This window comes from Microcebus murinus, chromosome X (assembly GCF_040939455.1).
Source record: "Microcebus murinus isolate Inina chromosome X, M.murinus_Inina_mat1.0, whole genome shotgun sequence".
Lineage (NCBI taxonomy): Eukaryota > Metazoa > Chordata > Mammalia > Primates > Cheirogaleidae > Microcebus > Microcebus murinus.
The window spans coordinates 128232536-128256290 of NC_134136.1; the positions used below are offsets into that span (position 1 = coordinate 128232536).

General features: G+C 39.8%; 1 protein-coding gene across 1 annotated transcript in view; it reads right to left on the minus strand.

The window, feature by feature from the left end:
• GABRA3 (gamma-aminobutyric acid type A receptor subunit alpha3) overlaps positions 1-23755 on the minus strand; it is a 415959-nt gene that overhangs the window by 262598 nt on the left and 129606 nt on the right. Inside the window, exon 3 of the mRNA XM_020284959.2 lies at positions 10220-10341. Coding sequence (XP_020140548.1) covers positions 10220-10341 — 122 coding nt within the window. The remainder of the gene's footprint in view (positions 1-10219; positions 10342-23755) is intronic.

Sequence of the window (23755 nt, forward strand, 5' to 3'; positions counted from 1 at the left end):
AAAAGTCTGAGTCTCCATCATGACCATCCCCCAGATGGTGCACATCTCACTCATTATGTATGTATATACCCACCCCCCTCCCCCCTCCCCCCTCCCACCTGCCCAATACCCTATTACTGTAGTACCTATGTGTCCACTTAGGTGCTAGTCAGTTAATACCAGTTTTCTGGAGAATATATCTGGTGCTTGTTTTTCCATTCTTGGGATACTTCACTTAGTAGTATGGGTTCCAGCTCTAACCAGGAAAATATAAGATGTGCTATATCACCATTGTTTCTTAGAGCTGAATAATACTCCATGGTATACATATACCACATTTTATTAATCCATTCTTGGATTGATGGGCACTTGGGTAAGGTTGGCATAAACTTATTACCAAAACTGAATGAGGACATGGCAAAACAGGAAAATGTCTCTCACTAAAAGAGATGCAAAAATTCAAACAAAATATTAGCAAGTTAAGTACAATGATATATAAAAAATAATGCACCATAATTGGCAATTTTTATTTCAGGAATACAAGAGTGGTTTATGATTTATATTTTAATTAATTCATGATATAAATTTAATTAATTATAAGAACAGAAAAAATGGAAAAACTCACATGATGATCTTAATAGAAATAGAAAGACAAATTTGATAAAATGCAGTATTTATTCATGATAACATTACTCTGCAACCTAGGAATGGTAAAAATTCCTTTATCATATAAAGAAAAGTAAACCTACAACAAAATTCATTACTAATGATCAAATATTAAAAGCTTTTCTAGTGAAATCAGGAATAAAACAAGGATGTCTGCTATAATATTACCTCTTCTGTTCTACTCTAATTGAAGGTGATATGAATCTGCATATAGAAAATCTTTAAAAAATGACAAATTATTAGAATTAATAAGTCAATACAACAAGGTTTGGGGATACAAGTACAATATATAAAACCCATGCATATTTCTACATAGCTATAGCAAATTTTAAAAATAACATAAAAATCAGATTTTAAGGCATAGATCAAACAAAAATATACAGGACCTATACAATGAAAATGCCAAAACAGTGAGAGAAATTAAAGAACAAAATAAATGGAGGAACATTTTTTGTTAATGAATTAGAAGATTCAGTATTGTAAATATAAAAAATTTCCTCAAGTTAACTTATATATTCAATGTAAAGCCAATCTTAGCAGATTTTTTAAGAAAATGATAAGATGATTCTAAATTTATTTAGAAACACAAAGAGCCATGAATAGCCAAGGCAATCCTGAGGAAGAAGAACAAGGCGCAAGGACTTATACTATCAGATATCAAACCTGTCATAAATATATGGTAATTAAGACAGAAGTGGCACTTATCAAAGGGAATGAAGCTTGATATAAACATTTGAAAATCAATCAACATAATTCATCATACCAGCACACTAAGAAAGAAAAATTATATAACCAACACAATAGATACAGTCTAAAGAGCCTTTCAAAAATTCTAACATTTCTGTTAAAAACTTTTAGGAAACCAGGAGTAGAAGACAACTTCCTGAACTTGGTAAATTGTATCTAGGAAAAACCTACACTGCTCTAAGAATTATATTTAATGGTGAAAAACTGAAAGCTTTCTCTCTAAGACCAGGAAGACGACAATGATGTCTGCTTTCACCATTTTTATTCGACATTACATGTGAGGTCTACACAGTGCATTAAAGCAAGCAAGAAAGGTCATCCACATTGCACAAGAAGAATTAAAACTGCCTTTCGAGAAAAGCAAAGATGGCGGACGAATAACACCATCAGAAATAGTGTCTCTGCAGAAAAGACAGATTCTAGCAGAAATTAGAGGAAGGAAGCAAGAAGACGAGCATACAGCAGACAAGGGCCGGAAGGAGGGGTACCTGAGATCCCGGGAGACTCCACGGAAGAAGGCTGCGGAGGAGAACTGGAGGCTGAGACCACTGGAGCAGCCCGGAGACCAGCGGCAAGGGAAGGTGGATTTGCTGTTTCCACTCCCCTGCATTTGGGACCGCTGGTGGGCTCCCCAGCGGGAGGAGAGACCTGCGGACACCAGCCCAGAGACTGCCGCCACGAGCCAGCGATGAGCCTGTAGCAGACGTGGCACCAGGTTCCCAAATTCCTCCAGGCACCGCCGTGTGCACATTCCCGAGCCGCGCGGCAGGCGCCATATTGCCTCCTCCTCCCCTCCGCCGACCCTACCCGCTGCTGCCCAGAGAGACAATACAGCCACCAGCCAGAGGCACCTCCAGGGAACGGGACCTTCCCTTTTGGGACCCTACAGCTAACTCATGGGAACTCAGACAGTGAGCTCCCTATCCGCCCGCCATCCCAGGTGCTGCTGGCATGGTGTTCCCAGAAGAACGGTGCCGACTCAGAGGCTGAGAGACATAGACCCAGCTTGGGCTCCCTGTGGGTGAATTGGGACCGGAAATCCTCTCCATGGTGGGGATACAGTTTGAACTCTGGGACCCAGAGGTCAGACCTGCAGACCAGATCCGCTGCACCAAGGGCTAGCATTGCCCGGGACACAGAAGGGTTATACATGAATAGCCTACTGAGGTGTGTGTGCCTCCAGGGGCAGATCAGAATCCTAGAGGGCAACCCTCCTCCGAGGAGGAGGCTGTGCGCCTAACTCAGGTGGGGTTCCTATGCAGGGAACCTCCCTGCCGACATCACAGTCCCGGGAGGCCTGATGCCTTGTGGTCTGGCCTACTGGCAGAGGCCCAGGAGTAGCTGCGGACTTGGGGAGGGTGGAAAGAAGCGAGGCCCGCTCCAGACTGCTGGTCTCAGACAGCCCCGTCCCCACACCCAGACTTTCTGGCTGAGCGGGACCATTCCAGCCCCACCCTCACAGCTTTCCCTGGAAGCAGAGAACATAACTTTGACCCCTGCTAATGGCCTGAGGGCACGCTTACACAAAATCAACAGCATAGCCTGTTCATTCCAAGCAAACGCCACCTACTGACAGGGACGGCATCCTGCACAGCATTTTCACGGCACCCACTGACTCAATATACAGGGAGTGGGCCCATCTCACCCACAGACACCACCTAACACCTCAGAAACTAAACAAGGTGTGTGAATACTCAAACAATAACTTAAAGAAAGAAACAACAACTGATCGACATGGGAAGAAATCAGCGAAAGAACTCAGGAAATATGAAGAACAAAACGGAAAACACACGCCCAAAGAGGAGCACCAGCCCCCTAGGAAAGGACGCCAACCAAAATCAGGCAACCAATATGACAGAAGAGGAATTTCATACGTAGATCATAAGAAAACTCACACAGCTGCAACAACAACTCAATAACCAACACAAAGAAACCATAAAAAGCCTCCAGGATATGGGAAAAAAAATAGACACAATGAAGAAAAGTGTAACCGAACTCCTGGAAATGAAGAATCAATTCAAGGAACTACAAAATACGGTGGAAAGTCTCAAGAACAGGGTAGATCAAGTAGAAGAAAGAATCTCAGAGCGTGAAGATAACACCCTCCAATTAAATAAATCAGTCACAGAAATAGAGCAGAGAAACAAGAGAAAAGAGAAAAGCATACAAGAGCTGTGGGATTATGTGAAGAAACCTAATGTGAGGGTCATAGGGTTACCAGAAGGGGAAGAAGACAACACTCAAGGGTTGGACAAGCTGTTTGAAGATATAATAGAGGAAAATTTCCCAGGCCTTCCTCAAAATCTTGATATACAAGTTCAAGAAGCCCAGAGGACCCCTGGAAGATTCAATGCAAACAGGAAGACTTCATGACATGCAGTCATAAGACTGACCAAAGTATCAACGAAAGAGGCCCTTCAAAGAGCTGTAAGACAAAAGAAGCAAGTAACATACTAGGGAAAGCCAATTCGAATAACATCAGAGTTCTCTAATGAGACTTTACAAGCAAGGAGAGACTGGGGCCCCATTATCACTCTTTTGAAACAAAACAATGCCCAGCCTAGAATATTATTCCCTGCAAAACTAAGCTTCGTATATGAAGGAGAAATAAACACATTCTCAGACAAGCAAAGGATCAGAAAATTCACCAAGACAAGACCAGCCCTACAAGAAGTACTTAAAACAGCGTTATGCACGGAACATCATAATAATAAACCACGGATATAAAAACAACCAAAACCCAAAGATATTAAAGGCCAGATATTACAATGGCTCAAGACAGAAATCATAGCAACAACATCCAACCCAACAGAATGATCAGTAATCTACCTTACCTATCAGTTCTCTAAATAAATGTGAATGGCTTAAACTCTCCACTTAAGAGACATAGGCTGGCTGAATGGATAAGAAAATACAGGCCAAGTATATGCTGTCTTCAGGAAACACATCTAACCTGCAAGGATGCATATAGACTAAAAATAAAAGAGTGGAGATCAATATGCCAAGCAAATAGAGGCCAAAAGAAGGCTGGTGTGGCAGTTCTAATTTCAGACGATTTAGATTTTAAACCAACAAAAGTAGTAAAAGACAAAGAGGGTCATTATATAATGGCGAAGGGCACAGTCCAACAAGAAGAGATAACAATTTTAAATATAAATGCACCCAACTTAGGTGCACCCAGATTCATAAAGCAAACCTTACTGGAGCTAAGCAAATGGATTAATAGCAACTCCATAGTCACTGGAGAATACAACACCCCACTGACGGCATGAGACAGATCCTCCAAACAGAAAATTAATAAAGAAATAATGGACTTAAACAGAACTCTAGAACAATTGGGTCTGACTGACATTTACAGAACATTCTACCCAAAATCCACTGAATATACGTTCTTCTCATCAGCTCACGGGACATTCTCTAAGATTGACCATATCCTAAGACACAAAGAAAATCTCAAGAAATTTAAAAAAATAGAAATCATACCATGTACCTTCTCAGATAACACTGGAATGAAAGTAGAAATTAACCCTAACAGAAACTCACATTTCTACACAAAAACGTGGAAATTAAACAACCTCCTACTAAATGATTACTTCATAAATGAAAAAATCAAGACGGAAAGAAAAAAATTCTATGAAGAAAATGACAATGGAGAGACAAGTTATCAACTCCTCTGGGACACAGCTAAAGCAGTTCTGAGAGGAAAGTTTATCTCCATAAATGCCTATAACCAAAAGACAAGAAGATCACAAATAGACAATCTAATGAAACGACTCAAAGAGCTGGAAAAAGAAGAACAGTCCAACCCCAAACTCAGCAGAAGAAGTGAAATCAACAAGATCAAATCAGAACTAAACGAAATTGAAAACAGGGAAGCTATTCAGGAGATTAATAAAACAAAAAGTTGGTTCTTTGAGAAAATAAACAAAATTGACACACCATTGGATAACCTAACGAAAAGCAGAAAAGAGAAATCTCTAATAAGCTCCATCAGGAATAAAAAGGAGATATCACAACTGATCCCAAAGAGATACAAGATACAATTTATGAATACTACAAAAATCTTTATGCACACAAACTGGAAAATGTGGAGGAAATGGACAAATTTCTGGAAACACACAGCCTCCCTAGGCTCAACCAGGAAGAAATAGATTTCCTGAAAAGACCAATCTCAACAGCTGAAATAAAAACAGCAATTAAAAATCTCCCTAAAACGAAAAGTCCCGGTCCAGATGGCTTCACACCTGAATTTTACCATACTTACAAAGAAGAACCAGTACCTACCTTGCAGAAATTATTCCACAACATCGAGAAGAACGGAAACCTCCCCGACACCTTTTATGAAGCGAATGTTACTCTGATCCCAAAACCAGGAAAGGATGCAACAAAAAAAGAAAACTACAGACCAATATCCCTAATGAATATAGATGCAAAAATTTTCAACAAAATCTTAGCTAACCGAATCCAGACACTTATCAAAAAAATAATCCACCACGACCAAGTGTGCTTCATCCCAGGGATGCAGGGATGGTTCCACATACGTAAATCTATAAATGCAATTCACCACATCAACAGAAGCAAAAACAAAGACCACATGATTCTTTCAATAGATGCAGAAAAAGCTTCTTACAAAATTCAACACCCTTTCATGATACGAACACTTAAGAAAATAGGCATAGAAGGGACATACCTAAAAATGAAACAAGCCATATATGACAGACCCATAGCCAACATCATACTGAATTGGGAAAAATTGAAATCATTCCCACTTAGAACTGGAACCAGACAAGTCTGCCCACTATCTCCACTTCTGTTCAACATAGTGCTGGAAAACTTGGCTACAGCAATCAGACAGGAAAATGGAATCAAAGGTATCCAAATAGGGGCAGAAGAGATCAAACTTTCACTGTTTGCTGATGATATGATGTTGTATCTGGAAAACCCCAAAGATTCAACCAAGAAACTCCTGGAACTGATCAATGAATTTAGTAAAGGCTTAGGATACAAAATCAATACACAGAAATCAGAGGCATTCATATACGCCAACAACAATCTAATAGAGAACCAAATCAAAGACTCAATTCCCTTCACAATAGCAACAAAGAAATTAAAGTACCTAGGAATATACTTAACTAAGGACGTAAAAGACCTCTACAGGGAGAACTATGAAATACTGAGGAAGGAAATAGCAGAGGATGTAAACAGATGGAAATCCATACCATGCTCGTGGATCGGTAGACTCAATATCATCAAAATGTCTATACTACCCAAACTGATCTACAGATTCAATGCAATACCTATTAAAATCCCATCAGCATTCTTCACAGATATAGAAAAATAATTTTACGCTTCGTATGGAACCAAGGAAGACCCTGAATATCAAGAGCAATTCTAGGCAACAAAAACAAAATGGGAGGCATTAATATGCCAGATTTCAAACTATACTACAAAGCTGTAGTAATTAAATCAATATGGTATTGGCACAAAAATAGGAATATTGACCAGTGGAATAGATGTGAGAATCCTGATATAAAACGATCCTCATATAGCCATATAATCTTTGACAAAGCTTGGAGGAACAGGCTATGCTGTTGATTTTGTGTCCTGTTATCAGCTCTTTTTCTGGGCGGAGCTGGGTTGGGTATGCCTGGCCTCAGGCCGTTAGCAGGGGTCAAAGTTCCGTTCTCTGCTTCCAGGGAAAGCTGTCAGGGTGGGGCTGGAATGGTCCCTCTCAGCCATAAAGTCTGGGTGTGGGGGAGGGGCTGTCTGAGACCTGCAGTCTGGAGCGGGCCTTGCTTCTTTCCACCCTCCCCAAGTCTGCAGCTACTCCTGGGCCTCTGCCAGCAGGCCAGACCACAAGCCACCAGGCCTCCTGGTACTGTGATGTCGGCAGGGAGGTTTCCTGCACAGGATCGCCTCCTGGGTTGGGCGCACGGCCTCCTCCTGGGAGGAGGGTTGCCCTCTAGGATGCCAATCGGCCCCTGGAGGCACACTCACCTCAGTCGGCTGTTCACGTATAACCCTTCTGTGCCCCGGGCAATGCTAGCCCTCAGTGTAGGGGATCTGGTCTGCAGGTCCGACCTCTGGGTCCCAGAGTTCAAACTGTATCCCCACCATGGAGAGGATTTCCGGTCCCAATTCGCCCACAGGGAGCCCAAGCTGGGTCTATGTCTCTCAGCCTCTGAGTCAGCACCGTTCTTTTGGAAACACCGTGCCAGCAGCACCTGGGAGGTCGGGCGGGTAGGGAGCTCACAGTCTGAGTTCCCCTGAGTCAGCTGTAAGGTCCCAAATGGGAAGGTCCCGTTCCCTGGAGGTGCCTCCAGCTGGTGGCTGTATTGTCTCTCTGGGCAGCCACGGGTAGGGTCGGCGGAGGGGAGGAGGAGGCAATATGGCGACTGCCGCGTGGCTCGGGTCTGTGCACACGGCGGTGCCTGGAGGAAGTTGGGAACCTGGTGCCATGTCTGCTACAGGCTCATCGCTGGCTGGCGGCAGTGGTCTCTGGGCTGGTGTCCTCAGGTCTCTCCATCCGCTGGGGAGCCCACCAGCAGTCCCAAATGCAGGGGAGGAGAAACAGCAAATCCACCTACCCTTGCCGCTGGTCTCTGGGCTGCTCCGGTGGTCTCAGCCTCCAGTTCTCCTCCGCAGCCTCCTTCCGTGGAGTCTCCCAGGGTCTCAGGTACCCCTCCTTCCGGCCCTTGTCTGCTGTATGCTCGTCTTCTTGCTTCTTTCCTCTAATTTCTGCTAGAATCTGTCTTTTCTGCAGAGACACTATGTCTGGCGGTGTTATTCTTCCGCCATCTTGCTCCACCTCTCTGCACTAGAATGTTTATAGCAGCATAATTCACATTTGCAAAGATGTGGAAGCAACCCAAGTGCCCATCAATACATGGGTGGATTAATAAAATGTGGTATATGTATTCCATTGAGTACTACTCAGCCACAAAAAACAATGGTGATATCACACCTCTTGTATTATCCCAGGTAGAGCTGGAACCCATTCTACTAAGTGAAGTATCACAAAAATGGGAAAAACAAGCGCACCACATGTACTCACTATCAAATTGGTTTTAACTGATCAACACTTAAGTGCGCATATAGTAATAACATATATCGGGTGTCAGACAGATGGGAGGGGGAGGAGGGAAAGGGTATATACACACCTAATGAGTGCAGTGCACACCATCTGGGGGATGGACACACTTGAAGCTCTGACTCGAGTGGGAGAAGGGCAATATATGTAACCTAAACATTTTTATCCCCATAATATTCTGAAATTTAAAAAAATTAAAAAAAGAAAGTGCTCAAAAAGTGAGAACATAACAAAAGTAAACAGCAGCCAGATTGAATATATTCCCACTAGGCAAATATGGAAAATTATGAGCAAAAATTTTAACCAAAATGAATAATGATATTAATGGATTATAATCCATTGAATAAAAAATAATCCATTTATATGGACATTAGCCAATTAATTAAAGATAAAGCTTTTTGTAATAGAATGCCACCTAATAAATATAGAAGAATAACAGATTTAGAAAATTACAATTTTGCAGCTATAATTGTCATTATTCATGCAAGAATAATCAATAGCTGCTAAAACAATTGGGTGCACGTTGGAAGAGGAATAGAATAGTCTCAAAGCATTTCCACACAAATTATTTATTAATTATAAACTGAAAAAAATAGTAATTTTAGAGTGAAATAACTTGGTGAACATTTAAATTAACATTACCAATAATGGGGCAAACAGACATCATGTCCCTTCTTGAGTAACACACTGAGAAAAACACAATTAACTCCTGTGGTGTTACTTCCAAAAATGAATAAGAAAGATCTAATCAAAGTCAGAAAAGACAAAGAAATGCTGAGTATAGGCTAAATGGACATGACAATAAATGTAATACGTAATCCTGCATTAAATCCTAAATCAAGGAAAATTGCTATAAATGATGCTTCTGGGATAATTGGCAAAATTTGAATATAGACTACAAATTAGAAAATGATATTATGTTAAATTATGTTTTCTGAATTTATAATTATATTGCAGTTTTAAAAAATAATTTCTTTGTTCTAAGAAAATTCACACTGAAGTATTTAGGGATAAAGGGACATATATCTACAACTAATTTTCAAATGGGTCAGGGAAAAAATTACACGCACACACATACACACACATACACCACACACACACTTGCATACTTGCTGTTTCAACACTATCCATGATATATTACAATGCATTTAATTCATTGTGATCATATTGTTAATGATTCTAAACTTATGGCCAACTAATATCCCACCTAGCCAGTAGACTTCTCCTCTTTGGAGTGTCAGGCTGATATGTGGTCAGGGTTTTTGGAACAAAGACATGTTTCCCAGCTTTGGTTCCTAGGCCACACCTGTCATCCAGGCAGGGATTGGTATATTGTTACTAGAAATGAGCATAGTCTAACTTTGAGGTACAGATACCCCTCAATTTATGATGGGGTTATGTCCTGATAAAACCATAATAAACCAAAAATTTTATAAATTGAAATACATCAGGCTAAGTCTGCTAAAGTCATCATAAAGTCAAAAAATTATCAGTCAAACCATTGTAAGTCAGGAACCATCTGTATCATACTCCAGATGCATTTGCCTAAGTGAAATCTGGAATCTTCCAAAACCAGACCAAAGAAATCATCCACTGAAATGAAGGATTAGAACTAATTTCCAGCGCTCATAGGAAAGAAACTTAGCTTTATGCTAACCTCATTGGTCAATAGACTATGTCTAACAACTCTTTTTAGATGACAATAGCCAAAAAGAGGAAATCAAAGTAATAACTGACCTCCAAGCCCGGGTCGCAGGCGGTTGTCATAGCCATCCAGAAGACGATCCAAGATTCTGGTAAAGATAGTGATGTTGTCAGTGCTGTCATCAGGAATATCTGGGGCATGCTTAGGAGAGAGTCTGGGGCAGTGCAAGGAAAAAAGAAGGAAAATTGTAGTTCTTAATAGGAAAACTTACATATCGAAATATTTTATTTCAAGACAATTTCAACCAATAGACTGGGCCAGTTACACAGCCCTATATCTTAACCAAAACAGCTAGTACTTCTTATTTGTCACAATGATTGCCTGTCTAGGAGGCAGACAGTGGTCAATACCTGAGCTCTTACTCCAGCACAGGCATGAGCTTTCCCAGGCATATGCCTCAGCTCCATACCAGCAGGGGAGAGACACAAGCAGAAATTCTGGACAAAATGTCACTGGGAACAGTACCGGGCATACAGTTGATTCATCAAATTTTGTTGCATGAATAAATAAGCCTCAAAATAAAGAAGGGAAATGTTGTCACTGAAAACTCACCTCTCTTCTAGCTCCGAAAGACATAAGCTCACAGAAAAACAGACTCAGGCAGACCCTTTAATTGCATTTAGTCTACCCCAACTCCCATCCTATGGAGATAGGGCAACCAAGAGCAATAGTAGTCCATCAAATGTTAAAGCTGACAAGAGGACTCATAAGACACTCCTTAATCTCTCTTATAAACCAAACTTTCCCATAGCCATATTACTATTGACAGGCAAAGACAGGGCTATAATCCAACTTTTCTCATTTTCTAGTGTCTCTCAGCTATCTCCTGCTTCTCCAGTTTTGATGTCTTTTGCAAGCCTTTCTAAGCAATAGGCACTTTACTAGTCACCTAATCAGGCCCAGGCACTGAGACTGATACTTTCACTTTTGGAGAAGGAGCTTGGTATGGTTTAACAGCACTAGAAATAAAGGCCCTGAGTAGTTCAGAGGAAAGCAAGATATGATGAAAGAAATGGCTGTTTCCAAGGGTCAATAAGCATGAGGTATTAATAGAATCAAGTAATGGACTAAGCCCTAAAATCCTGGGTTCTAGGTCCAGCTGTACTGGTGATTTGGGGGAGACCATTAAGCAAGTTATAGTACTATATGTTTCGGGGTCTCAGTTTTCCCCATTTTTTAACTTGAACCCAGAAAGTTGACATTAATTAATATATAATAACTATTTCCAGCATCCAGTTAATCAGAGCTATGAAGTCACAAGATACCGGTTAAGACTCTCCTAAGAGACAGACAATATGTCTTCTCCCCAATATTTATCCTTAGCAGTGAGCAAGGCTCTTGTTCTGAAAAGACCTTGAGAAAGATCTACAGAATAGTAGTAACATTTGAATTGAATAGTTCTCACTCTAAACTGCCACTCTCTGGCTGATAACCTTGGAAAACTCATTTTTAAATTTAAGTTCAAATTTATATATTTATATATTTAATTTATATTTTTATATATTTATTATATTTTATATTTTTATACATATTCATATGTATATATTTAATTTATATATTTAATTCAAGTTCAAATTTATAAACCAATTCAATTCACTTAATCATTCAATGCATTTTTATTGAGTATTAATTATGTGCCTATTACTGTTTTAGGTGTTATGATGGAGCAGAAAACAAAATAAAGTAAAATGAAACAACTAATCCTTCCCTGGCTTAATTTACAAGGTTGCCAACATAATCAAATTATAAAATAGATACACATGAGGAAAGGGAAATAGGCTTAAAAAATTTGACACATGCATTTTAGTTTTTTAGTTGTGTAACTAAAGCCATATAATACCTCTAGTAATAGCTATAACACCTTTGAAATTAAAATAACTTCACAGATATGTTGTATTAATATTAAATAATATAATATATTAAAATTGCCAGGCTTAATGCTTTATATCTAGAAGTATTAAAAGTTTTTCTTCTCTTCCTTAAAATAGTAGTTTATGTACTCAAATGCATTATTCAAATATAAATATTAACAACAAAAATTTTTTTTGTCATAGACAAAAGCTATCAGGAAAGCTTCAGCCAGAGAAACACCAGAACCTAGTCAAGAGTAGAGATGACTGGCCAAGTGGACAGATCACAAGAAGTGATACAGATGCCTCAATGGGAAGGAGAAAGAAAAGGGAACTGCAGTGCAGAGCTTGCTGGGAAATAGCCTAAAAGATGTGAGAAGGTTCAGGGGTTTCGCAGGTCTTTGCCTTGAAGGAATCTGTGGACATGTTAGTTCACAAAATAGAAGCTGCTTCCAACAAGAGGGGCATTGTCAGAGAACGTTTGCAAAGCAGCGTTTCTTGTCTTGCTGCTGGTAATCACCTTGAGCTTTTTTGCAAAGCAGAAGCTCGGTTTGAGCCCTTGGCGGAGAAGCTAATTAAAATGCCTGCCCATTTTCGGTGGATCAAGATGGCGGACAAGAAACACCGCCAGACAGAGTTTCTCTGCAGAAAAGACAGATTCTAGCAGAAATTAGAAAAAAAGAAGCAAGAAGACAAGCATACAGCGGACGAGGGCAGGAAGGAGGGGTACCTGAGCCCCCGGGAGACTCCACGGGAGGAGGCTGCAGAGGAGAACTGGAAGCTGAGACCGACAGAGCAGCCCAGAGACCAGCGGGAAGGGTAGGTGGATTTGCCGTTTCCCCTTCCCTGCATTTGGGACTGCTGTTGGGCTACCCAGCGGGTGGAGAGACCTGTGGACACCAGCCCAGAAACGGCCGCAGCCAGCTAGGGGTGAGCCTGTAGGGAACGCAGCACCAGGCTCCCAACTCCCTCCAAGCACCTCTCTGTGCACAGACCCACGACGCACGGCAGGCGCCATGTTGCCTCCATCTCCACTCCACCAACCCTACCCGTGGCTGCCCAGAGAGACAATACAGCCACCAGCTGGAGGCACCTCCAGGGAACGAGACCTTCCCTTTAGGGACCTTACAGCTGACTAAGGGGAACTCAGACTGTGAGCTCCCACCCACCAGCCCTCGCAGGTGCTGCTAGCACAGTGTTCCCAGGAGAACGGTGCTGACTCGGAGACTGAGAGACATAGACCCAGCTTGGGCTCCCTGTGGGTGAACTGGGACCGGAAATCCTCTCCCTGGTGGGGATATAGTTTGAACTCTGGGACCCAGAGGTCAGACCTGCAGACCAGATCCCGTGCACCAAGGTCTAGCATTGCCCGGGGCACAGAAGGGATATGTGTGAACAGCCTACTGAGGTGTGTGTGCCTTCAGAGGCAGAGCAGCATCCTAGAGGGCAACCAAAGGGAACCCCCAAAGGGAGGCCATGCGACCAGCCCAGGTGGCGTTCCTGCACAGGAAACCTCGCCCCCGGCAAAACAATCCGGGGAGGCCTGGAGGCGTGTGGTCTGGCCTGCTGACAGAGGCTCAGGAGAAGCTGTGGAGTTGGGGAGGGTGGAAAGGAGCAAGGCCTGCTCCAGACTGTGGGTCTCAGACAGCCCCACCACCACAAACAGATTTTCTGGCTGATTGGGGCCATTCCAGGCCCACCCTCAGAGCTTTTGCTAGAAGCAGAGAATAGAACTTTGACCCCTGCTAATGGCATTGGTGGTGCCTGAGGGCAGGCTTACCTAACACAGCTCTGCTCAAACAAGAGCTGATAACAGGACACAAAAACAATAGCATAGGCTGTTCCTCCAAGCAAGTGCCACCTACTGACAGGGACGGCATCCTGCACAGCCTTTTCACGAAACCCACTGACTTATTATACCGGGAGTGGTCGAATCTCACCCACAGACACCACCTAAAGGCTCAGAAACTAAACAAGGCGTGTGAATACCCAAACAAAAACCTAAAGCAAAGAAACAACAACTGATCGACATGGGAAGAAATCAGCGAAAGAACTCAGGAAATACAAAGAACCAAACAGAAAACACACCCCCAAAGAGGAGCACCAGCCCCCTAGAAACGAACACCAACCCAAATCAGGCAACCAAAATGACAGAAGAGGAATTTCGTATGTGGATCATAAGAACACTCATCGACCTGCAAGAACAACTCAATAACCAACACAAAGAAACCACAAAAAGCCTCAAGGACCTAGAACAAAAGTTCACTAAAGAAATAGACAAAATGAAGAAAAGTTTAACCGAACTCTTGCAAATGAAGAATCAATTCAGGAAACTACAAAATACAGTGGAAAGTCTCAAGAACAGGGTAGATCAAACAAAAGAAAGAGTCTCTGAGATTGAAGATAACACCCTCCAACTAAATAAAACCATCACAGAGATAGAGCAGAGAAACAAGAGAAAAGAGCAAAGCCTACAAGAGATGTGGGATTACGAGAAGAAACCTAATGTGAGGGTCATAGGATTACCAGAAGGCAAAGAAGACAACACTCAAGGGTTGGACAAGCTATTTGAAGATATAATAAAGGAAAATTTCCCAGGCCTTGCTCAAAATCTAAATATACAAGTTCAAGAATCCCAGAGGACCCCTGGGAGATTCAATGCAAACACAAAGACGTCATGACATGCAGTCATCAGACTGACAAAAATATCAACTAAAGAGGCCCTTCTAAGAGCTCCAAGACGAAAGAAGCAAGTGACATACGAAGGAAAGCCAATTCGAATAACACCAGACTTCTCTAATGAGACGTTACAAGCAAGGAGAGACTGGGGCCCCATTCTCACTCTTCTGAAACAAAACAATGCCCAGCCTAGAATCTTATTCCCTGCAAAACTAAGCTTCATATATGAAGGAGAAATAAAGACATTCTCAGACAAGCAAAGTCTCAGATAATTCACCAAGACAAGACCAGCCCTACAAGAAGTACTCAAAACCGTGTTACGCACGGAACACCATAATAAAAACTCACGAATATAAAAACAACCAAAACCCAAATATTAAAGGCGGTTAATAAAATGCCTAAAGAGAGAAATAAAAGCAACAACATCCAACCCAACAGACCGAACAGTAATCTACCTTACCTATCAGTTCTCTCAATAAATGTGAATGGCTTAAACTCTCCACTCAACAGACATAGGCTGGCTGAATGGATAAGAAAACCCAGGCCAAGTATATGCTGTCTTCAGGAAACAGATCTAATCTGCAAGGATGCATACAGACTAAAAGTAAAAGGGTGGAGATCAGTATTCCAGGCAAGTGGAAACCAAAAGAAGGCTGGTGTGGCAGTTCTAATTTCACACAATATAGTTTTTAAACCAACAAAAGTAGTGAAGGACAAAGAGGGTCATTATATAATGGTGAAGGGCACACTTCAACAAGAAGAGATAACAATTTTAAATATATATGCACCCAACCTAGGTGCCCCCAGTTTCATAAAGCAAACCTTACTGGAGCTAAGCAAATGGATTAATAGCAACTCCATAATCACCGGAGATTTCAACACCCCACTGAGGGCACAAGACAGATCCTCCAAACAGAAAATTAATAAAGAAATAATGGACTTAAACAAAACCCTGGAACAATTGGGTCTGACTGACATTTACAGGACATTCTACCAGAAATCCACTGAATATGCATTCTTCTCATCAGCTCACGGGACATTCTCTAAGATTGACCATATCCTAGAACACAAAGTAAACCTCAAGGAATTTTTAAAATATAGAAATCATACCATGTACCTTGTCAGATCACAGTGGAATAAAAGTAGAAATCAACCATAAGAGAAACTCACATTTCTACACAAAAACGTGGAAATTAAACAACCTCCTAATAAATGATTATTTCATAAATGAAGAAATAAAGATAGAAATAAAAAAATTGTATGAAGAAAATGACAATGGAGAGACAAGTTATCAAATCCTCCAGGACACAGCTAAAGCAGTTCTGAGAGGAAAGTTTATCTCCATAAATGCCTATAACCAAAAGACAAAAAGATCACAAATAGACAATCTAATGATATGACTCAAAGAGCTGGAAAAAGAAGAACAGACCAACCCCAAACCCAGTAGAAGAAGTGAAATCAACAAGATCAAATTAGAACTAAACAAAATTGAAAACAGGGAAGCTATTCAGGAGATTAACAAAACAAAAAAGTTGGTTCTTTAAAAAAATAAACAAAATTGACATGCCACTGGCTAAGCTAATGAAAAGCAGAAAAGAGAATTCTCCAATAAGCTCCATCAGAAACAAAAAAGGAGATATCACAACTGATCCCAAAGAGATACAAGATATAATTTATGAGTCCTACAAAAATCTTTATTCACACAAATTCGAAAATGTGGAGGAAATTGACAAATTTCTAGAAAGACACAGCCTCCCTAGGCTCAACCAGGAAGAAATAGACTCCCTGAACATACGAATCTCAACAGCTGAAATAGAAAGAGCAACTAAAAATCTCCCTAAAAAGAAAAGTCCCAGTCCAGATGGCTTCACACCCGAATTTTACCACACTTACAAAGAAGAACTAGTACCTATCTTGGCGAAACTCTTCCACAACATTGAGAAGAACGGAAACCTCCCTGAAACCTTTTATGAAGCGAATATTACTCTGATACCAAAACCAGGAAAGGATGCAACAAAAAAAGAAAACTACACACTAATATCCCTAATGAATATAGATGCAAAAATTTTCAACAAAATCTTAGCTAACCGAATCCAGACGCTAATCAAAAAAATAATCCATCACGACCAAGTGGGCTTCATCCCAGGGATGCAGGGATGGTTCAACATATGTAAATCTATAAATGCAATTAACCACATAAACAGAAGCAAAAACAAAGTCCACAAGATTCTTTCAATAGATGCAGAAAAAGCTTTTGACAAAATTCAACACCCTTTCATGATACGAACACTTAAGAAAATAGGCATAGAAGGGACATACCTAAATATGATACAAGCCATATATGACAGACCCATAGCCAACATCATATTGAATGGGGAAAAACGGAAATCATTCCCACTTAGAACTGGAACCAGACAAGGCTACCCACTATCTCCACTTTTGTTCAATATAGTGCTGGAAATCTTGGCTACAGCAATCAATAGGAAAATGGAATTAAAGGTATCCAAATAGGGGCAGAAGAGATCAAACTTTCACTGTTTGCTCATGTTATGATATTATATCTAGAAAACCCGAAAGATGCAACCAAGAAACTCCTGGAACTGATGAATGAATTTAGTGAAGTCTCAGGATACAAAATCAATACACAGAAATCAGAGGCATTCATATACGCCAACAACAATCTAACTGAAAACCAAATCAAAGACTCAATTCCCTTCACAATAGTAACAAAGAAATTAAAGTACCTAGGAATACACTTAACCAAGGACGTAAAAGACCTCTACAGGGACAACTATGACACACTGAGGAAGGAAATAGCAGAGGATGTAAACAGATGGAAATCCATACCATGCTCGTGGATCGGTAGACTCAATATCATCAAAATGTCTATACTACCCAAACTGATCTACAGATTCAATGCAATACCTATTAAAATCCCATCAGCATTCTTCACAGATATAGAAAAAATAATTTTACGCTTTGTATGGAACCAAAGATGACCCCGAATATCAAGAGCAATTCTAGGCAACAAAAACAAAATGGGAGGCATTTATATGCCAGATATCAAACTATACTACAAAGCTGTAGTAATTAAATCAATATGGTATTGGCACAAAAATAGGAATATTGACCAGTGGAACAGATGTGAGAATCCTGATATAAAACTATCCTCATATAGCCATCTAATCTTTGACAAAGCAGGCAGAAATATACGCTGGGGAAAAGAATCCCTTTTCAATAAATGGTGCTGGGAAAACTGGATAGCCACCTGTAGAAGGCTAAAACAGGACCCACATCTTTCACTTCTCACAAAAACCAACTCATGCTGGATGACAGACTTAAACCTAAGGTATGAAACTATTAGAACTCTAGAGGAAAAAGTTGGAAACACTCTCCTAGACATCGGCCTAGGGAAAGAGTTTATGAAGAAGTCCCTAAAGGCAATCACAGCAGCAACAAAAATAAATAAATGGGACATGATCAAACTACAAAGCTTCTGCACAGCCAAAGAAATAGTCATGAAAGTAAACAGACAACCTACAAAATGGGAGAAAATTTTTGCATCCTATGCATCCGATAAGGGACTGATAACTAGAATATACTTAGAACTCACAAAAATCAGGAAGAAAAAATCAAATAACTCCATTAAAAAGTGGGCAAAGGACTTGAACAGAGACTTTTCTAAAGAAGACAGAAGAATGGCCAACAAACATATGAAAAAATGCTCAACATCCCTAATCATCAGGGAAATGCAAATCAAAACTACAATGAGATACCACTTAACTCCAGTGAGAATGACCTTTATCAAAAAGTCTCCAAATAACAAATGCTGGCGTGGATGTGGAGAGAGAGGAACACTCCTACACTGCTGGTGGGACTGCAAACTAGTTCAACCTCTGTGGAAAGCAATATGGAGATACCTTAAAGCGATGCAAGTGAATCTACCATTTGATCCAGCAATCCCATTGCTGGGCATCTACCCAAATGATCCAATGGCACTCTACAAAAAAGACACCTGCATTCGAATGTTCATAGCAGCACAATTCATAATCGCAAGGCTGTGGAAACAGCCCAAGTGCCCATCAATTCAAGAATGGATTAATAAAATGTGGTATATGTATACCATGGAGTACTACTCAGCTCTAAGAAACAATGGTGATATAGCACATCTTATATTTTCCTGGTTAGAGCTGGAACCCATACTACTAAGTGAAGTATCCCAAGAATGGAAAAACAAGCACCAGATATATTCTCCAGCAAACTGGTATTAACTGAGTAGCACCTAAGTGGACACATAGGTACTACAGTAATAGAGTATTGGGGAGGGGGGCAGGGGGGGCGGGTATATACATACATAACGAGTGATAGGCGCACCATCTGAGGGATGGTCATGCTGGAGCCTCAGACTTGTGGGGGGAGGGGGGGAAGGGCATTTATTGAAACTTTAAAATCTGTACCCCTATAATATGCCGAAATAAAAAAAAGTAAAAAAAAATAATGAAAATTCAAAATTTCTGCACATATCATGTCTTTGCACTGCTCATAAACCTTCCATAACTCTTCACCATTTACCAAATAAAATTCCAACTCCTTAACCTAACATTCATGGCCTTGTGCCATCTGTTCCCTATATATATTTACAGCTGCAAGTTCTACTACTTTTATTTCTGACCAGAAATTGTAGTCAAATCAGATTACTCACCATTTCTCAACTTTCCCCTTGTTTTCATTTTTTTAAGCCCAGTCTTTCCTCTAAGTGGAAAGGTCTAAGTAAAGATTCAGCACTAGGGACACCAGTAATATACTGGGGAGGGAATGAGAAACACCTGGATTTCAATAGCCCACATTCTAACATCTTTACAAAAGCTGCTTAAAGGGGAGAAAAACCCTGATTTTTAGCTAGAATATGCCCAATCCATCTCAAAAAACACAGCTGTTCTTTTCTGAAATAGTTTCCATAGACTGGTAATAAAACTAGGGAAGGACTGACTTGACACACACCCACCCAACACATACCCTGCCTATTCACACTAACTTTATTTGCTGAGTTAAAGTAAAATGAAGACCAAATCCTTCATGCCTTCCTGGTAACTGAAAGCCACTGTTTCACACACACACACAAAAAAATGCACAGGAAGATTTAACTAGTATATGTTGTGAATGATAAAATAGCAAGGTAAGTAGACCGTAGAGATGTGATTTCATATGAACATAAGCAGACATACCCCAACTTAAAATGTGTTTTAATCCAAGCAAAGTTTGCAAAGAAGTAAGAGTACGTTCTTCCTTTGAAACAATGCCATAAAGGTAGCTAGATTTCCAGGCAATATTATGCAGGCCTATTACTCATAATTTATCTGAATGATTGTAACCATAGTGCCAATGCATGAGCACTATTTCAGCAACATTTTTGGTTAAGTAGGCTTTCATAGGCCAGACTGAGAACCATTTATAACACTGTGTATATGGAGAAAATAATTTTGACAAGAAAGAAGGGAAAACCACAGTACTAGGAATATTCTACCCCCCACTACTATTTGCTTTTTTCCCCACACTCACAGCCATGATAAAAGCAATGAGCTGGCCACCAGCTCAATCAATCCTAGTGGCTGATATCCTTACAATGGAGAGTCCTGACAATCATCGTCTTAACAAGTGATCGAATTTATTATCAGTAGTACTGAGACAATCTTTCCTCTTGATATGATGCATTAGGAAGTCACAGCATCACCTACAAACTATACTTGATCCTGGCCTCAAATGTCCATCCCTGCCCAGTATCACAAATGCTACATTTCCGTTTTATAACAGAAAATGATAAGTTCAAATGATATTTCTTATTCCTCCAGGTCCTATAAGAAAACTGCACTTGCCCTGACTTAATACAGTATACATCCATATGGCTGAGATATTAAATATTCAGAGATTGTTATATATAAGTAAATGTTCACATGCATGAAAGAAATTGACATGTGCCTAATTCTTACTTGAAAGTGGCCAAACTCATAAAAAGCAATAGGTTGTAGTCGTTAATAGCCAGCCTCTCTGGCTTTTAAGTCCTAGCTCTGCCACTTGCTAGCTGTGTGAGCTTTGTCAAGTTACTTGACCACTCTGCGTCTCCATGTTTTATCTTTAAAACGGGAATAGCAGGTCTGTTATAAGGATGATATGAGTTAACATATAAAAGTACTTAGAATAGTGCTTGGTACATAGTAAGAGCTATATGAATATAAAGTTTAAATTAATGTGATGGAATACAAAAACCACAAATAAGTATAAATTCTTGAGTTTCAACATCATCTAATTAGAGAACAAAGAAAAATTTCCAGTTTTAGGCAGTGTCTGAAAAACCATAGTATATCAAAAGAATAGTTGAAAGAAATGAGTTAACCTGCAGACAAGAAATCATGGAGTAGATCTGAGAGCTGCTATATGGAAGAGGAAACCAATGTTACAGGTCCTTATAACTGGGACTGTTATAAGTCCCTAACTCTAACTGGTGTTAGAGGCTTCAGCTCAGTATAGGAAGCACCAGGACCTATGCCCAGAGGTAGTGATGTAGCTTATCACTGGAAGGATTCAACCTGCCAGGTCAATCATCAAGCATAATGCAGGAAGGATTTCTGCCCAGGATAGGACCCTAAAAACTGACAGCCACTCAGGTCCCACCCACATCTGGTTCTGAAAGTTTAAAATTTGATAATTGAATGCTAAGAGTATTGATGCATTGATTCCATAATACAGATTGCATGTAAATAGAAGGGATTGGACTTCAAATTACAGTAAATACATGTATGGCCACAGGTACCAGTTTATTCTGAGATTAAGAGGACTGAGAGAATACTTTTCAATATGCTTACAAGGACTGATACCTTTGGACAGTGGTACCAAGTTAGGCTGTAGACGTGACAAGGAAATAAGCAACTCTCCCATTATCTCTTCTTTAGTTCACAGCATCAGCTGTCACTACTGCCACCACCATATAATCTTGATGCAGAAAAAGTGTTAGTGCTGTGTCATGGTCTCCCAAATCACGGTTTCCACTTTATTCTTAATCTTTAAATATGAGGCCTTGTGCACAAAGTCTTTCATTTTCTCTTTCATATATATTCTCTACTCTTCTCCATCCTGTACTCTTTCCTAGAAGGCTAACATGTATGAACTATATCAGCAGGTTCCATTGGACTCTGGCTTCAACTTGAATTTGGCCACCTTGGCTGAAGATCAAAGAAGAAGAGTAAAGTCTGGGTATGTAATTCTTTGACTATCTCCCTATGATGTCTCCTCAAGCTGGTGATTTCCCCCAATAAGAATCTCTGCTCTCTTAAGAAGCCTTATTCTACATGCTTTGTTTGCTACAGGCTTTAGGTTCTTACTCTATTTCTTGTATTTTCCTTCCACCTAGACCATAACTTTATGATTAGTCTTTCTGAAAATCTACCCTTCTCAAATAATTTTAATTGATATGTCCTATCTATATTCTTTGGGATCCTGACAGATACAACAAACTGTAGTCAGACCTCAATAGAAGATCCATTTGGCACTTAATTGCTACTTAGACACTTACGTGTTGACTCATTATGAAATTGCTGACATTCAACCATTCTGACCCAGAAAAATGACAATTTCCTAATGGTTCAACTAAACGTTGTTCACATATATAGTTCCATTTGCTAATGATCAAAATACTGGATCAGGAAGCAGGGGTATGAGAAATGTATTTATTATATGAAGTTAAAATTGTTCTCTGTAGATTTTCCTCAAGAACATAAGACCTGGAATCAGAGACTGGTGTTTTAGACCCGGCTCTACTGTTAATTTGTTGTAAGAGCTTAGGAAAGTCAGTTGTCCTTTTTGAACTTCAATCTCTTCATATACAAAATGAGGGATCAGATTTAGATGCTTTCTGCAGTTTTTCCCATCTGGGCTATTCTAAAGTTCTAGAATCCCAAATCTCTAATTATACTGTTAGTTCTTTGAAAATAGAAACTGTATCCTCAAAGTATTGATCAAAGATTCCTTACATCAGAATCATCTTGGGAATTTGACAAAATTCAAATTACTAGCCACTATCCCTAGAGCTCCTAAATCACAATCTTCAGGTATAGAGACATCTTTCTTACTTACACAAAGCAAATATTGAGAACCATTGCATCTAGCACATGATTTATACAAAGTACTACTCAATAAACCATTGTTGAAGCTACTAAGGCAGTTAACCCAGGCAATTTCAGTTGAATAAACCATGAAAGTTGGATAAAATAATATAGCAAATAGATTTTTTCAACACACAAAACCAAAATTAACAAGTTATGAAAACAAGCAAACAAAAAGAACCAGTAGCTCTGTTAATTATCAGAATTACTAGCATATATGATATATTTTAAAGTTATATTGATTTCTTTATTTCTACCAAGTGCAAATAGAGTGCCAATCCTAATATTTGGAGCCAGGTTTTTAGTAGTCTCATTCCTCCAAAGTATGAATTGCATTAGACTTTGAAGAAAGTAAACAAAAAATTTTCTAATTCAAGAAACATGTACTAATTATGCCTCTGTATTAAAAACAAGCACTTCACTCTGCTTTTTCAGGCAGGATTTCTTGGCCTCCTATTTTAATATAATTGCTAAAAGGCTTGGCTGTCTGGTTTTCTAATCACCAAGAGGGTGTAAACAAACCAATGTAAAGAGGAGAGGCAACAATTAATACTGAAAATAGAGACAAAAAGAAAAAAGACATAGAATAAATATAATTATTATTTTTTATTTTTAGACACAATCAATATTGTATTTTTTTATTTTTATTTTAACATCACTGTGTTGCACAGGTTGGTCTGGAACGTGTAGGCTCAAAAGATCCTCCCTCATCAGCCTCCCCAGTTTCTGGGACTACAGGTACATGCCATTGTGCCTGGCCTTGAATGTTCTTTATGATTTACCAAAAGCTATCAAGAAAAGGGACTACTCTGTTTAAAATCCTTGTTTAGGATTGTAAGAAAATATATGCAACACATTTTTAGAAAACTTTATCCTCAGACTT